Below are 18,829 nucleotides of genomic sequence, written 5' to 3'. Positions count from 1 at the left end.
ATACACTTTTTTGTGATGAAGTTATTTAGCAAATTCGAAAAACATAAAAATATACAGGGTGTTTCATTACAATTAAAGATCATGGACTATGATAGACTTGTGTGGATCAGCCCGTATATTTTAATTAATGTTTAAAGAGAGCATATTTAAATTTAAAAGTTGACGTATGCTATCGTTTTTTATAATTTTCTAAAATAAGGACACAAACAATTTTATTCCATAAGTGGTTTCCATACACTGTAATTTCAAAATTTCACCCTGTATTATTCATAATACACCATACATGATATGGGTCGTTGAAATCAGGCCGTTAAGTAGCTTTTAATAATATAAAAATATATAGGGTTTTCCATTAAAAATAAAGTTTATGAACTATACCAGGCTTTTGTGAATCACCCTGTTTAAATTTAAATTTAGGTTTAAAAAGCCTACATTTATATACAGGGTGTTTCATTGGGAAAGTAACATACGTTAACTACAGAAAGAGGACACTTAGGCGGTCTCAAAAATACCTACTTAATGGGTCTTACTCCATTAATAACAAAGATACTGGGTGTTTTATCTATTTTGCCATTTTCTTAATTGGTTCATAACTTTTTAACCACACTGTATATTTATTTTATATTTGGCACGCAAATATCATTTAAGGTGTACAATAAATTAATTTATTTACAATTGTAAAAAATCCAGGTCCGGATTAAAAAATATTGGAAAAATATTCCGACCCCAAAACAACACCCTGTACATTAAATTTTTTTAAAATGGATTTTTCACTTGAAAAGAGGATAAAAAATTAAATTCAGTGGTGTACTTTGAATTTTCGGCAAAATGATTTTTCTGGTGAAATTTTGAATTTGAATTTTGAAATTAAGTGAATTGCGAGAGCTCTAAGTAGAAAAAAATTGAAATACAACTTACAACTTGTCAAACACACTGTATATTGATTTTATATTTAACTCCCGAATATTCTTTTAGGTGTCCAATCAATTAATTTATTTACAATTATAAAAAATCCAGGTCCGGATTAAAAAATATTGTGTAAATTTTCCGACCCAAAAAAACACCTTGTATCTTAAATTTTTTTAAAATGGATTTTGCATTTGAAAGGAGGATGAAAAACAAAATTAGTGGTATACTTTGAATTTTCGGCAAAATGATTTTTCTGGTAAAATTTTGAATTTGAATTCTGAAATTATGTCAATTGCGAGAGGTCTAAGTAGAAAAAATTAAAATGCGACTTAATTTTAATTAATATCATTTAAGGTGTACAATAAATTAATTTATTTACAATTGTAAAAAATCCAGGTCCGGATTAAAAAAAATTGGAAAAATATTCCAACCCAAAAACAACACCCTGTACATTAAATTTTTTTAAAATGGATTTTTCAGTTGAAAAGAGGATGAAAAACTAAATTTAGTGGTATACTTTGAATTTTTGGCAAAATGATTTTTCTGGTCAAATTTTGAATTTAAATTCTGAAATTATGTGAATTTCGACAGCTCTAAGTATAAAAAAATTGAAATACAGCTTGCAACTTGTCAACCGCACTGTATATTCATTTTATATTTAACACGCGAATATTCTTTTAGGTGTCCAATCAATTAATTTATTTACAAATAAAAAAATCCAGGTCCGGATTAAAAAATATTGTATAAATGTTCCGACCACAAAAAAACACCCTGTATATTAAATTTTTTTAAAATGGATTTTTCATTTGAAAAGAAGATGAAAAACTAAATTTAATGGTATACTTTGAATTTTCGGCAAAATAATTTTTCTGGTAAAATTTTGAATTTGAATTCTGAAATTATGTGAATTGCGAAGCTCAAAGTAAAAAAAAATTAAAATATGATTTAATTTTAATTAATACCATTATTTTAATCTAAATTCGTAAAATATTAACATTTTGACACATAACAATAATTTTTGATGGTGGTAATTTTGAATAAGTACTTTAGTTTTGAATAGTTATGGTGCACATTTTCTCTGTTTTGTTATAATTTTTAGATGCTTTGTTGATTAAAGTGATGTATTCTTTATTGACTCTTTATTATTTATTCATTATTTAAAGATGCATATTCGCCATAAACTATTTGTCACAGATAATAAAAGAACACTGAAATGTTTTAACATTTTACCAATTTAGATTAAATAATGGTATTAATTAAAATTAAGTCGCATTTTAATTTTTTCTACTTAGACCTCTCGCAATTGACATAATTTCAGAATTCAAATTCAAAATTTTACCAGAAAAATCATTTTGCCTAAAATTCAAAGTATACCACTAATTTTCTTTTTCATCCTCCTTTCAAATGCAAAATCCATTTTAAAAAAATTTAAGATACAAGGTGTTTTTTTGGGTCGGAAAATTTACACAATATTTTTTACTCCGGACCTGGATTTTTTATAATTGTAAATAAATTAATTGATTGGACACCTAAAAGAATATTCGGGAGTTAAATATAAAATCAATATACAGTGTGTTTGACAAGTTGAAAGTTGTATTTCAATTTTTTTCTACTTAGAGCTCTCGCAATTCACTTCATTTCAAAATTCAAATTCAAAATTTCGCCAGAAAAATCATTTTGCCGAAAATTCAAAGTACACCACTGAATTTAGTTTTTTATCCTCTTTTCAAGTGAAAAATCCATTTTAAAAAAATTTATTGTACAGGGTGTTGTTTTGGGGTCGGAATATTTTTCCAATATTTTTTAATCCGGACCTGGATTTTTTACAATTGTAAATAAATTAATTTATTGTACACCTTAAATGATATTTGCGTGCCAAATATAAAATAAATATACAGTGTGGTTAAAAAGTTATGAACCAATTAAGAAAATGGCAAAATAGATAAAACACCCAGTATCTTTGTTATTAATGGAGTAAGACCCATTAAGTATGGTATTTTTGATACCGCCTAAGTGTCCTCTTTCTACAGTTAACGTATGTTACTTTCCCAATGAAACACCCTGTATCAAAATGAACGGGTTTCAGCATTTTTTTAAAAATTTTAAAACAAGGACAGAAATAATTTTATTCTATAAGTGCCTTCCACCCTATATATAAGACATGTATTATACATCCTGTATAATACATGTATTGACGATGAAAAAAAGATAACAATAAAATTGTAATGTGTTAAATGATAAAAAAAGTTAAAGCTGCGATAGTCATGAAGCCCATCAGTTATATTTTTTTTTATTACTTAAGTTTTCTTATTCATTAATTATATTTATGATCACACCTCCTAAGGACTATTCAAAATCTAACTATGAATATAATATTTTTGATAAAAGTGTAACAAATTATAAGTAAAATTCACCTTAAACACAAAAATATAAACAGTGTTTACTATATGACAACACTCAATATAATTCTGATCTACTCACAGAGTGACGTAGCTACGTTGGCCCGCCTACCTGCTCCATGTCATATCTTCTGTTATTGTATCATGGGAAGAGATGAAAACCCTCAAAAACATTGATAGTAAGATAATATGGGACAGAGTTAGAAGTACAGATATACGATGGAGATGCAAGGTGGAACGTATTAATAACTAGGTAAGAAACAGAAGAGTAGAATGGAATGACCACAAAAGCCAAATGACAACAAATAGAGTAGTAAGAACAGCAAGAGACAGTTTCCCAATAGGAAGACGAGCAGTCAGAAGAACATGAAAACAATGGAAAGACAACTTACTAGAGGTTAGTGATGTAACGAATATTCGTATTCGCATTCGCATTCGCGAATATTCGCATATTTTTGCATATTCGCTTTCATATTCGCATTCGAGAAATTTGTGCGAACGTTTTGCGAATATAAATATCAGAAAAAAAATAATTGGAAGATAATATTAGGTTGATAACATCAAAATCTGTTAAATTCTCATCTTTTTTTTTATTAAGAAATGGTAACTTTACCTTATATAATCACATTATCAGCCTTCACTTTATTTTATTATTTGGTATTACATATGTAGTAAAGCTTAAGATTCAGATTTATTTAGACTAAATATCCATTAACTTTTCATTATAAATTTAGAAAACATGTCAAAAATAGACACAAATTAGAAAAAAACAGAATATTCACATCCGCATTCGCGAATGTCGGTAGCAGATATTCACATTCGTATTCGCGAATGTTCAAAAAATGACATTCGTTACATCACTACTAGAGGTACATTGAAAGAACAGAAGTCATGTCTATACAAAAAGAAGATCAAATTATGGATGTTCGAAATACCTACAACCTTTCGAGATTGTGGTAGATATAAAGTTGGAAAGAAAAATAATGTATTACTGAAACTATTGACTAAGTATCAGCATGACAATTACACCAACATTCAGTTACAGATGGGACACCTTTTTTAAATATATGTAGAATAAAATAACATTTAAAAATGCCCTTAATTTATGATTTATATTGTAAATTTTGTACTTATGCTAACGCAATGGAGCAATAAAACAATTATTTAGGTGGACAAGAACTAAACTTTAATTTTAATTAGGTTAACCTATATGTTAAAATCAAAACTTTATAATAGCTCAATAAGATTAATTCAAACTTCCAAAAAAGCTAAATAAATATTGACCGGAATTAAAAATAATAACTGTTTTAAAATAATGTAAGAAAATTAAAATCTTTTATCAAATTTATTACCTAATTATTTTCTAGAAAATCTGTAGGTGTGACAAACTCATACTTACTTGAATAATTTATCCAAGGGTCCTGGAAGAGCCATATTTCAAGTACACTAGCAATCACCCTGAGAGTACTATTTAAATTGTTGATTAACGTTTATATTTTGTAATTTAATTTAAACCTCCCACTTACAGAGTTATCTTATCAACGTTACAAATAGCGACTATTTACCAAGAGAGATCAAACTACCACACAGGTTTATTTCTATTTTATTTAAAGAAAGAAAATAATTCCCTTTGTGTTTCAATAAACGTGATTACGTGATAACGGCACTTCAGTTTCAAGTTGATTGAAAGGCAAAAGTATTAAGTATTGGAATTGTGTGATCAAATGAATAATGAATAAAGAAAGATCATTGATCAATGCGTCAACCAACGGTTAATAAAAGCTACATTTTTTTTGTATTAAATCAGCTGATTGATTAAATTCGCTAGCAAAGCAAATTTTACCAGTGTATTACGTGTTGCTAGCTGTTGGTGCTAATTTACTAAACACACTGCTCAACGTAATTACTGTACATATTACTGATTTTTGGCAAAAATGATCAGACAAACGTCAGGCCAACGGTTCTTAGACAGTCTAATAACCGTGCGTCTGGCAGTCAGGCCGTAATTTCGTCTGTGATTGACGTTAAAATATCAAAAGGATCTGTAGAATTAATTTAAATGACAATGAGGAAATAGTGTAGGAAACAAAGGTTGAACCTCGCAAAAAGTTTGGTACTATCATAAGACGATTTTATATTCTGTTCTTTACTTATTACGAATACTTTGATTTTCCGTACGTTCAGATCCAGACCTGCTTCCAGACCTCTTTGAATTTACTAAAGCTAAATTTTTCACAGTTGATTACTGTGATTGTGTAAAGCTAAATTTTTCACAGTTAATTACTGTGATTGTGTAGAGAAACATACTGCGGTCGGTCAAGCGAAACGTAGAACAGGGTTACTGAGAGGGTATCAAAGTTGCTTTCCTACGAAGGTAATTAAATTCATTTAATAAGGCTGAAAATCAGTACACACATTCTAAATGGAATATAAATAAAAGTTATTATAGTCGGTCAGCTGTATGGCGGGACAGAACCGGTCGGTCGGCCCCAATGAATGTACAGGGTTATTCACTATATTTTCACCCCCTTGTAAACTGCTTTATTTACAGAATTAGAAAAAAATGTAAAATACAAAAGTTATTCGATTTTTTCATTATGATTTTTTGACATATATATCGTACTAGTGACGTCATCCATCTGGGCGTGATGACGTAATCGACTATTTTTTTAAATGAAAATAGGAGTCATGTGCTAGCTCATTTGAAAGGTTATTCAATTCTCTATACAGTAATATAAACATTAAGATCATTATTTATACAGGGTGTCCAAAAATTTTTTTGAAGTATTAATTAAACAATTAGTTTAATTATATTATAAATTATTAAGTGAAAATAGTTTCTGTCCTTGTGGGATCGGTACTCACCGGAGGGCCCGCAGACGTTCGGATACAATTAGCGTCTCTTTGCAAAGACAATGACGTCGACTTTGCAAAGTAACAAGACACTTACTCAACACACACCCTACACATTATACCTGAGTTAGTGATAAGTTATCCAATTACGTGGCTAAAGGTTCTAGTTCTAAACCAAGGTCAGAATCAGAGAAAAAAAAAGTTTAATTAAATTTTTTTGGATACCCTGTTAATTAATCATATTAATGTTTATATTACTGAATAGGGAATTGAATAACCTTTCAAATGAGCTAGCACTCGACCCCTATTCCCATTTAAAAATAGTCGATTAAACTAATTGTTTAATAATTCAAAAAAAAATTTGGACACCCTGTATAAATAATGATTTTAATGTTTATATTACTGTATAGAGAATTGAATAACCTTTCAAGTGAGCTAGCACATGACCCCTAGTTTCATTTAAAAAAATAGTCGATTACGTCATCACGCCCAGATGGATGACGTCACTAGTACGATATATGTCAAAAAATCATAATTTAAAAATCGAATGACTTGTATTTTACATTTTTTTTTTTAATTCTGTAAATAAAGCAGTTTACAAGGAGGTCAAAATATAGTGAATAACCCTGTACATTCACTGGGGCCGACCGACCCTGTTATACAGCTGACCGACTATAATAACTTTTATTTATATTCAATTTAGAATGTGTGTACTGATTTTTAGCCTTAGTAAATGGATTGATATACCCTCTCAGTAACCCCTGTTCTACGTTTCGCTTGACCGACCGCAGTATGTTTCTCTACACACGCACAGTAATCAACTGTCAAAAATCTAGCTTTAGTAAATACAAAGAGATTTTTCAGCGCTGCCTCTTGGACTATAATGTTTGCAGATCTTCGAGAGTAGAAGCTAGGAGTATCGCAAATTATTGATGACATCAGTTTTAGAAAAAATAAAACAAAAAAACAAATATATATATTTTTTATTTTTTTATTGATAAAGATTTGATTGACGAATAGTTGTTCATTTCTTTGCTCTCCCAACACTCATACCAAAAATTTCTCAACCTATTTTTGGAATTACTACAAAATTCTCTAAAGTCCTTAAGAAGTTTTAACTGGCAGTTAGTATCTACGCCTTGATTGGGTCTCCATCGTTTACTAACCATGTGATTCCAGGACCAAAGAAAACCCATCTAAAAGATAAATTCATTATAATATTTACTTATTTTGTCTTTACAACATTTTATTTAAGTTTAAGTTGCACGTTATTAACGAAAAACAATAAAACATATTGTAAAATAATATTTAAAAGTATTTTCAATTTATTCATTGTGCTAGATCTTAAGCCATTTTAATTTCCCTTCATCAAGAAGGGAAACGTTAAGAGTGGAAGAACTATACATACATACTTAACGATTTTTGTATATCGGCCATCAACAATATTATTGTTGCTTAAGGCGTTAAGGATTGCCCAAATTTCTATGGAGTCAAATACCTTCTCGTGATACACCAAAGCTATCCAGTGTTAGCCTAGAGGGTAGAGGTACTGTATTCGTTTTGATTTTTCGGTTAGTGTTTTTATTAATTGTATATGACCTATGATGTTTAATTCCATTTCGTATAAAGCTATATAGTCCGATCAGGGAACGCAAAATTTTACGAAAACCTCCAAAAAATAAAGGAAGAATGAAAATTTGGGAATAGGTAGTTGAAATTGTCTATTATTATATAAGCAAAAGTTTACAATTCTACATACCCTCCGTTTTACAAGAATTGGAAAATACGGGGTGAAAAATTTTTTGTCGGAGGTGAAAAAATATACGTTCAAAATAAGTCCGGAATTGGTAAAAATGACTAATTCTAAGTAACTTTTGTTCTATAGAGTTTTTTTACTCAGTCAATACTTTTCGAGTCAATATATACGTCAACTTTATAAGTCAATACTTTTCGAGTTATGTACGAGTGAATGTGTTCATTTTTATAAAAAAAAATGTTTTTGGGCGGTTTTTCGGAGATAACTCAAAAAGTAAGTATTTTAGCGAAAAAAATATTCCCAGTAAAAATATAGCTTATAAAAAATTGAAAAAAATGGTGTATGCGTGAGGTCTGCAGACCCAGTAGAAGCAGAGTTGCAGCTAATGAAATGTAGGTTCTTCTTCGTCAAATTCCAAATCGAATATTTCAATGTGAAATAACCAAAAAACGGAGCACTTTTCGGGGAAAATTCTTACAACTTTTTTAAAGTATTTAAAAAAGGTTTATTTTTGTTTTTTAAAAAAACTTTTAACATTAAAAGTAAGTGAGTTACGCTCAAAATATTGTTGGTCCCTTTTATTTTTGGTAAAAAAAATGGCGAAAAACCCCTTAATTAGCTTCTCAAATAAAATTAATCGTTACCGCTTTACAAGTTACTTTACTTATGTATTGTTTATATTATCTATAAGATTCATTGGTTCAAAGTGCTCAGTTTTGAAAAAAATTGGGTTTAAAATAAAACATTTTTTTTAATTTTGAAAAAAATCGTAATTGTTTATGGAATTAAATTAAAAACAATTAGGAATACCATATTCAGAGATCAGAGAGTAATAAAATGTACGTTTTGCTTTTCTGAATCTTTTTAATTTTTTGTTTTCTTGTTAGACAAAAATTGGTTATGCTATGGCTGTTCAAAATTTGCCTAAACTCGTGATTAGTTACTCGTTCAAGCCATTTTAACTATAGCTTTTTCAAAACGAAGCGCTTTGAACCGATGAAACTTACAGATCATATAAATAATACATAGACAAAGTAACTTGTGAAGTGGTAATTTTAAAATGTATATGTTATCCTAATTAGGGGGTGATTTTCTAACTATACTGACTAACAATATTTTGAGCGTAATTCACTTACAAGTTTTTTTAAAAAAGAAAAATAAACCTTTTTTTAAACACTTTAATTAAAATGAATTTTCCCCTAAAAATGCTCCGTTTTTGGGTTATTTCACATTGAAATATTCGATCTGTAATTTGACGAAGAAGAACCTACTTTTCATTAGCTGCAACTCTGCTTCTACTGGGTCTACAGACCTCATGTATGCATCATTTTTTTCAATTTTTTATGGGCTATATTTTTGCTAAGAATATTTTTTTCGCTAAAATACTTACTTTTTGAGTTATCTCAGAAAAACCGTCCAAAAACATGTTTTATTTTGTTAAACAAGAACATATTCACTCGCAAATAACTCGAAAAGTATTGACTTAGTGAAAAAACTCTATAGAAGAAAAGTTGTTTAGAATTAGTCATTTTCGAGAGGGAGTATTCCCCTCCATTTTTGTAAAATGGAGGGGATGTAGAATTGTAAACTTTTTCTTATATAATAATAGACAATTTCATTTACCTATTCCCAAATTTTCATCCTTCCTTTATTTTTTTTGGGGTCAGATTGTTCTTTGATCGGGCTAATAACATGTCTATAATTTTCCAATTTATATTTATTTCTTCTGCTAATTTATATTTTATGCTGTCTTCCATACTTCATGATTTCTAATACTATCGTTTCTTGTTTCATCCTGTTAAATCTGGCTTATCTTCAGATCCAACATTTTTTACTATTTTTCGGTGTTTTTCGTATTCACCTGGTGGCAGTTTTGCTTTTGACTGGTATAATGTTTGGTAGTAGTTTTCTATCAAGATGGCTATTTTTGAATCTCTGTAATTTCCTCGTTTTCATCATTAATTAGTTTTATAATTAGATTTCTACCTTCGCTTGTTTTCTTCTTCCAGTCTTGCGTGCCTTTTTCTTGTAATAAAATAAACAAAAATTTAATTGTTCAAGTTCGATGTTTAATTTCATGTCGTATTCGTCTGTTACTATTTACTATCGAATATTATTTATTGTTTTATAACGATTAACTTTAAAATAGCATTTTTGTACTATTAAAAATAAATATTGCAACAAAATAGAAGTCATTGTTACATTTAGAAGAGTGTCTTATTAGATCAATCAAGTTAGTAAAAAATAAACCTTTTTTCGACATAACTGAAAAGACGGGGTTTAACAGTTGAAATGTAGACCGGACAGTATCGTCGCCCCCGCTAGCAAATTTATTCCGATTCGATTTTTTTGCACAAACTTACTCAAAAAGAGGTCCTTATAAATTTTTTTGAAACAAATTCACAAAAATAATTTTTTCATTTCGAACAATTTTTTTTAGATAATTTGGGACATTCTGAGCAAAAAAGGTCTCTTGTCATCTTTTTCTAAAATTGACTGTTGTCGAGTTATATGCGATAAAAAATTTGAAAAATGCGAAAATGGCCATTTTCAAGGCTTAATAACTTGATTATTAATTATTATTATGAAATTAAAAAAGTGACCAAAATCCCTTCTTCAAGGTTCTAAAGAGATTTTTGTAATTATTTCATTACAAAGCTGTTATTATTAATTATTAACAGTAGTCCAGGAGGTATCGTCGCCCTCGTTAGTGAAATTATTCCGATTTGATTTTTTTGCACAAACTTACTCAAAAAGAGGTCCTTATAACATATCGACAGGGTGCCGGGCAGTGCCGTGGCCAAAAAATTGTTTAAACATTTTTTTTAAACAAATTCACAAAAATAATTTTTTCACTTCGAACAATTTTTTTTTAGATAATTTGGGACATTCTGAGCAAAAAAGGTCTCCTGTGATTTTTTTCTAAAATTGATTGCTGTCGAGTTATACGCGATTTAAAATTTGAAAAATGCGAAAATGGCCATATTACCCGACAACAATCAATTTTAGAGAAAAATCACAAGAGACCTTTTTTGCTCAAACTAACCCAAATTATCTAAAAAAAATCGTTCGCAATGAAAAAATTATTTTTGTGAATTTGTTTAAAGAAAATTGTTTAAACATTTTTTCGACCACGGCACCGCCCGGCATCCTGTGGATGTGTTATAAGGACCTCTTTTTGAGTAAGTGTGTGCAAAAAATCGAATCGAAATAGTTTCGCTAACGGGGGCAACGATACAGTTGAACTATAGTGCTAATTGTTAATAATTAAAAATGGCAGCTTTGTAATAAAATAATGACAAAAATCTCTTCAGGACCTTGAAGAAGGGGTTTGAAACTTGATTTAGCTACTTTTTGAATTTCATAATAATAATATTTAATCGAGTTATTAAGCCTTGAAAAGGGCCATTTTGCATTTTTCAAATTTTTAGTCGCATATAACTCGACAACAATCAATTTTAGAGAAAAATGACAAGAGATCTTTTTTGCTCAGAATAACCCAAATTTTCTAAAAAAATATTGTTCGAAATGAAAAAAATATTTTTGTGAATTTGTTTAAAAAAACTGTTTAAACAATTTTTCGACCACGGCACCGCCCGGCATCCTGTGGATATGTTATAAGGACCTCTTTTTGAGTAAGTTTGTGCAAAAAAATCAAATCGTAATAATTTCGCTAGCGGCGGCGACGATACTGCCCGGTCTAATGTGTAGTATGAGATATTAAAAAAGAATACCATCTAGGTATTCATCAATTTTTTAGTAGACCAATTTTTAAATAAACAATCAAAACGTTAAACTTAGTTTTTTGCTCATAACTTAAAAAGTTGTTTATTTAGAGATTGTCCACGGGTTACTTAAAAAAAAAAGATGCATCGAATGAGATACGCTAAATGAAAATCGATTAATAAACAAAAAAGTTATTGCAAAACGGACGACAAAATCGCTGTTTTTGAATATTGTTAATAACAATTTTATTGTTTATTAAAATTTGTTTAAATGTACCTAAACTTGAGGGTATTATGCTGTTTGAATGGTGTGCAAAAAATGGTCCAGATCTGTTAAATAGTTGAATTTGTTTATAACATTTTTTGAAAAACGAGCTAATTTCTGGTCCAGTTAATTTGGCTGAATGGATCTCAATAATCAGGGGCTTATTTCCTACGTTAAGATGTATACTAATAACCTATGAAAATATATAGAACTTTTTAAGCTTATAAACAATTACAATAACTCCGAAGAAACTAGATCAAATTAAATGGCAATAAAAAATTAGGAAAGCGGGTTAAAATACACAACTTTTAAAACAAAAATAAAGGTCCTACGACCCTTGGGGGCTGTGTTATCTGTGGACGTCAAATCTCTAAATAAACAACTTTTTAAGTTAAGAGCAAAAAACTAAGTTTTACGTTTTGATTGTTTATCTAAAAATTGTTCCACTAAGAAATTGATGAATCCCTAGATGGTAGTATTTTTGTAATATCTCATACTACACATTTCAACTGTCAAACCCTGCCTTTTCAGTTAAGTCAAGTCGAGTAAAAACCCAACTTGATTGGCCTATATCGTAGATGAAGTGCTACAGAATTTAAAAGAAAAAAAATAACCACCTTTGTAGTATTATCATAATCGTCCTTGTTCTTTCCGGAGACATGCCTGGTAATGTAGGCCTCGTGGGGACTAGGAACAACATCGGCATGTACAGAATACTTCCCCGTATGGCCTGCAGACGAATTGATTCGACTTCTCACTTTAGATACTGGCCTTGAAATGAGTACAAAAATAGTTCCTGTTGCGTGAACGTACTGGTGCTCCCTCGAACTACTTGCCTTGTCGGAATGTTCTACCTGACAGTGTATGAAACCAAAACGTTGGACGATGGCTTCTTGGAATAAAAACATTCTGTCTGCATATGTATCTTCTCTAAACTCTGAAAAGGATAAAATTAGTATATCAATCATTTACTCTTTCACTGGAAGAAAAAAGTTCCAAAAGATAATAAAATATTATGTTCTTAATTAATAAAAGTCCAATTTAAGTATGGTTCGTAAAATATAAATACCGTTGCATGTCATCCGCGTCATAGCAAGTGACGTCACATTATGATACCAACACAAAATATTTAAGTCGTAGATCTGTTCCTTTTTAGGATCGTTTAGCCAAGTATACTGGAATTACAACTATTAGACATATTTTATTATTCGCGCGTAGAAATAATATTTGAAGATCTATATTAATGTATATACCATAACTTGTTTTATTTAATTTGTTATATATAAGTGGATTATAAAGCATTTTTATGAAGTACACTTGACCGGATTACACTTTAATTGCGATCGAACGATAGTGACATTTTGGCATAAATTGGTAACACTTATTTGACAGTTGCGGTGTTGACACTTCAGATTTTTTTTTATTATTTACTATATTGTTTTGGGCTTTAAATTGTTTTATTATTTACTATATTGAATATTTGATGTAGTGTTTTAAAGTTTATTGCTTTTATTTATTTACATTGAATCTTAATGTTGTATAATCCACTTCTGCAATAATAATTATGTGATATGTTTGATTTATAATGAATTCATGAATTTTTTGTAATTGGGGCAACAATATCAACTTAGATCTCTGACGTATATAATGACGTGCAACGGTATTTGTACTGTAGCAACCATAATAGGCTATTGTTTATTCAATGAATGGCTCCTATTTTTTTTAATTGTTCATTCAAGATTTTTTATAAGGCTCCACCTAATCGCCCCGTGCATGACTGACGGGATACCTAGCGTAGTCGCCTGAAATTTTTGGCGAACACAATTTGACGTTAAACATATGATACATATATGACATATTTGACGTTAATGTAATATTTATTTACCATTTTTGATCAAATTTATTATACAAACAATAAGTTCGAGTGTCAAATAAACGTCAAATTAAAAATATTCCATATTTGGAAGTTCTCTGAAGAAAATATCAATGTTAAGGGTTTTTATTCACTTTTTCGTTATAGTTTAGTTGTCGGTGTTAACATTAATTAAGTGTACATCGAAAGCAATGAGGCAGTGTGAATTATTAGTACCAGATTTTAACATTAGCTGGGTCAATTGAACTATTAATTTTGTGGTGTGTGTGTAACACAAAATGGAAATAGATGAAGATAGGAACATACCACCAGATCGGGGAAGGAAAGAAAGTCAGTATGAAAATATAAATAATAAAAATCAAAACGGCAATAATAAGGTAAGCAAAATATCTATTGAAAAAAATTATTATTCAATCATTATTCGCCAAAGTTGCCATATTTCGCCGCTACGGGCGCTGGCATAGTTTCATGTATCCCCACCATGGTCACGCACGGAGCGAATACAGTTAGTTGTAGTTAATTTAATCTATATAAAAATTAAATGACGTTTAACAAATGACATTTTAGTTTTTTATAACTTTTTTTATGTAACTCAAGAACGACTGAATCAATTTAGCTAATTATGATTTTGAAATATTTTTGGGGGTCCAAACAAGGTTTAAAGGTGAAAAAATGTTATGTAATTGTAAGGGAAATAGTAAAAACAACAATTTTATTTTCACACACAAGCAACTATATATTCGCTGTGAGTCGATGAGTAGAGGGGATTAAATTGTTTTCGCCAGCGCTGATAGTGACAATTTTGTGAATTTAACTTGAACAATTTTACCAGAAAAGTACAAGTTTTACACCGCGAGAGAGGGGTACCAGCTAAACTCACAGCAGTGATGACTCCCTCCCACATCACTGAGTCACAGCGAATGAAAACAGACGTAACCTTTAAATTTCACATAAACTTCTTTTTCTCAATGGCCTCTTGCGTAAGTAGTCAAGCAGTTACAGGAGTTTATATTTTAAATATGATATTTATAATGAATAACATAAAAAAGGCATAATTACTTTTACTATTAATTATGTGTATTCGTTCAGTTATCAGTTTACAATAATATTTCAATTTTACATGAAAAGTACAATTTTCACCCTGAAGAGGCTTAAGCCTAAACGGGGTATAAACAACAAGTCTATATATATTTTCAAACCGCGAGAGAGCGCTACCGGCGAAACTCACTGCGAATACTCCTTCAGGTTGACGTCACTAAAACCGTGACTATCTTCACGTCTATTTAACTTTTTTTACGGAGTTCGAATCACAGACATAATAAGAAAAGACAAGGCATAGGTACTAAGCAAAATAGTGTAACGTGCGGGCAGTCGATCGGTGGTCTATCTATCTCTTTTTACCGAGCGATCCCGCGCATGTGACAGACAAAGATGGCTAGACCACTCAAAGTGAATTATTGGCCAATGACGTCCTTGGTATTGACGTTACACCTCTATTCACAGAGCGGCCCATATCTTACCATTCTCATTATGTCTATGATTCGAATGCCCGCCGGGTAGAAATTATGTATTTGTCTGTTAAATCCATTAACTTTTTGTCTTTGATTATTTTAAATCTTATGAACGATTAAACAATCAATTAAATTAAAATAAAATAAGTAACCAGTGCATATTATCTTCCACATCTAATTCATATTTAACATAGGCTGTAATTTTTTTGCTTTTGGCCTCAAACTCTTCTTTAGAGATCAATAAATTATTAATCACATTATTACCTTTAAATAAGGGATAACTTCTTTCTTCTAAACATCTAATGTCAAGTGGTATAAAAATTGGTCCTCTAAGGGGATCAGACTTATTTGAATAAGGTAACGCTAGCGGATCATGAGGTATTGGTATTAGTTGAAATCCACAAGATTGGGCTTTCCTTTGACAACCAGAGAGCTGAAAAATAAACAATACATAACAATGTGTATTTTATTTCACGAAATTAATCGACATTCTTTCAATTGTTTCATATCTTAAGGTCAGAACCTTATATTCCAGCCGAACTGTTTGCGAACGCTATATTCGTATAATTTGTACGGCGGGTCGGACCGTTTGCGAGCTGTTCGTTCGTCGCTCGTCACAAACCACATACTGTCATTTTTTGGGACGAACACAAAGGATATTCGCAGTCCAATTTGGAAGGCGTTCGCAGCGATATTGGCTGTTCGTGTCGTCGCATTGAGATTGTGTGAATGACGTGTCCATAGAGAAAAGAAACGTGTGAAACACAATGTAATAAATACCCATGACTCATTTACATAAACTTCGCACAAGTGTTGGTTCGTAGTTGATTTATCGCTTTTCATGGATTGTGATAAGTTTGCGTTGAGTTCGCTGTAAATACATTTTTAACGAACTGTACGCGAGCAGTTTGCAAACAGTTCGGCACGCATGTGTACCGACCTTTAGATTTCTTGATTTTCTCTAATTTTCTTTTACATTATGTTTGGCTGTAATATATACTCAATAGATGATAGTGAAATAAAAATAGAAATTTAGATTTGGATTTTGTGTCTTACCAATTCAAAAATTATGGAACCTGAAGATGTCAGCCATTCGACAACTAATTCGTAAGCTTGGTCTGGCTTAAAAACCGTTTGATATCGAGCATGGCCCCATTCTACGCGGTCACTCTTACCGGCTACATCAGTCTCTAATCTCATTCTTTTGTAGAGTGGTCCTAAAACAAACAATAAACAATACAACAAACTAAACAATAAAAATATTTAAAACACATTTCACAATGTGAGCTTGTACGTAGTTAAAAGCTCACATTGTTAAATGTGCAAAAAACGAAGGCTCTGCGTTACGTAGAACCCGATATAATGCAGTTTTTCAAGCGCGCTTTGTTCTGTCAAGTTCCGTTTTCAGTTTTCATGAGCTTGAAAGAAATTCCCACCACCATGAGGCCTCGGCGACCTTTCTTTTGGTTTACAAACTTTAACAAGTTTCCGCAATGTTAATTATGCATATTATTCAACTTAATTAAATTTTAAATGAAAAACTGAAACTTCATTGACAAACTGCCCAAATTTCAGATCTTAATTTTTATAAACAATTGCGCAGTGAACTAAAAAAATATCTCCGGTTCTATGGAGCTGGAACTGTTTTTTATATCCTTTCAGATGATGTATTTTGTTTTTTTTGTAAAGGTAAAAACGACGAGATAATAATTAAATTGTTTATAAGACGAGAAATATGGTACTTCATTCTGCATCTATTATTTGTAAGTAAACAATTAAAAATTAATATAATTTTTTAAAAACATGAAAATTTCAGGCGTTATCAATAGAATGAGACCAAAAAACGCTTGTAAGTATTGTACAAAGCACCTGTACAGCCATTGGAAAATGATCTTTTTTTCTCAAATGGAATAAACAAATAGAATTGTTTAAAATTGTTTTAAACAAAATAATTTTTTAAAAAATACTCAAGCGATCGGGTCCATCTTTTGCACATATGGTAACTACATAAAAAATCACATTGTGAAATGTTTTTTTAAATATTTTTATTGTTTATTTTAATAATTATTATAAACAATTGAAGAAAATGCTTACTTTTGGGTTTAATTTACAATAACTGTTTTGTTTATAGACATTTTTTAATTTAGAAAAGCTCATTTTAAATAGAAAGTTAAGAAAGCCATCTGTGTAATGTTTTTATCTACAGTGGTAGATATAATTTTATCTACAAATTCCTCCTATTTATTTACTGGTATGTACTAATATCCAAATACTCGTGACTTCACAATGTCAGTTTATGTTTATATTTATGTATAGTCTGGGCTAATTAGCAAAATACAAGGAAAAGTTATTTACCAGCAATTTTATTGCTGAAATTGATTCTTATTATTGTATGTATTAATAATATAGGTATGCAAAGTCCGCAAATAGTGTGCTACTTTTTTTATAAACAAAATGGCGCCCAAAAATCGTGTTTTTTTCAATTTTTGCTCTATAACTCCAAAGATTTTAACTTGACACCAAAAATACTCAAATAAAAATTCACCGCAATTAAATTCTACATAGAGACGCGTTTTTCCCGATTTACTTCGACAAAAACTTTCCCCGGAAAAAGCGGGTTTTTCCAACAAAATCTTTAATTTTCAACTAAAATTTTAGGTAAGTAATTGTTAATCAATAATTAAATAACTTGGTAATGTAAAAGCCCTTTTCGTAAAGATTATAATTACAGAAGCCGATGGAAATTGAATGAACAGTTTAGCAACAATTGAATTGTTAATTAAAAATTTACGGTCACTATAATAACGACAATAATTATGATGCATAAGAATAACTATGATTTTTTCATAAAAAGACACTATACCTATCTAATGTACTTTACAGAATTGAAATTGGACTATTTAAGCGGCCTCAGGACTATTTTAAAATTATAAACAATTTTTTGGCTTATAAACAAATAAAATATCTCGGGAAGTATTAAACTAAATTAAATTGTGAAAACGGTATTCGAAAAATAGGGGCAGGATGCTACTTTTAAAAGAAGAAACGTTTAATTACGACAAGTGGTTCCTGAGATACAACCGGTCAAAGTTGACCGGAATTTACGGCAAAGATATAAACAATAGGATCATAATTTTCAAACCATCACCTTTTTATTTTTGTCCTCTTTGTTCACACCAATTTTCATATCTTTAAAATACTCATAACATATATTATTATAATAAAAACTATCGATAATACGTGTGAAAATTGCCAAAAATAGCAAAATTCCAATCAAAAATTAGGTTGGAGAAAATGTAACCCTCAAAGTTCAAAATCGGTATACGTTAAAAAAATGCATTTTCTCGGCTTCCCATGGAGCAATTTCCTTCACTCTTTTTTTGTTCCCTAATAACTCGAGTAGAGCCATCGAACTAACGCATTATTAAATGTCAAACTTGCTTTTGTTTTGTTATAATAGATTAATTTATTTATAAGAACAGAAAACTACATATTTTTTCCAGTTGTAGGCTTTTTTTAGATAAACTTACTACAAGTG

The 18,829-nt window shown here is 30.1% G+C and overlaps 2 protein-coding genes across 6 annotated transcripts in view; both read right to left on the bottom strand.

The window, feature by feature from the left end:
- Nucleotides 1-5,081, bottom strand: part of LOC126884595 (cytosolic non-specific dipeptidase) — a 56,375-nt gene extending 51,294 nt beyond the window's left edge. The window contains exon 1 of the mRNA XM_050650591.1: nt 4,708-5,081. Within this exon, the coding sequence (XP_050506548.1) occupies nt 4,708-4,742 (35 nt within the window). The 5' untranslated portion in view covers nt 4,743-5,081. The remainder of the gene's footprint in view (nt 1-4,707) is intronic.
- A 2,047-nt stretch (nt 5,082-7,128) lies between these two features.
- LOC126884592 (GATOR complex protein Iml1) overlaps nt 7,129-18,829 on the bottom strand; it is a 196,087-nt gene continuing 184,386 nt past the window's right edge. For all 5 annotated transcript variants that reach the window (XM_050650584.1, XM_050650586.1, XM_050650587.1 and 2 more), the window contains 4 exons: nt 16,348-16,508; nt 15,556-15,724; nt 12,525-12,844; nt 7,129-7,357 (listed from right to left, as the gene is read on the bottom strand). In XM_050650584.1, the coding sequence (XP_050506541.1) occupies nt 7,145-7,357; nt 12,525-12,844; nt 15,556-15,724; nt 16,348-16,508 (863 nt within the window). In that variant the 3' untranslated portion in view covers nt 7,129-7,144. The remainder of the gene's footprint in view (nt 7,358-12,524; nt 12,845-15,555; nt 15,725-16,347; nt 16,509-18,829) is intronic.

The sequence above is a fragment of the Diabrotica virgifera genome, chromosome 5, assembly GCF_917563875.1.
Source record: "Diabrotica virgifera virgifera chromosome 5, PGI_DIABVI_V3a".
In the NCBI taxonomy this organism is placed as follows: Eukaryota; Metazoa; Arthropoda; class Insecta; order Coleoptera; family Chrysomelidae; genus Diabrotica; species Diabrotica virgifera.
This window is presented reverse-complemented; position numbering and strand designations above follow the sequence as displayed.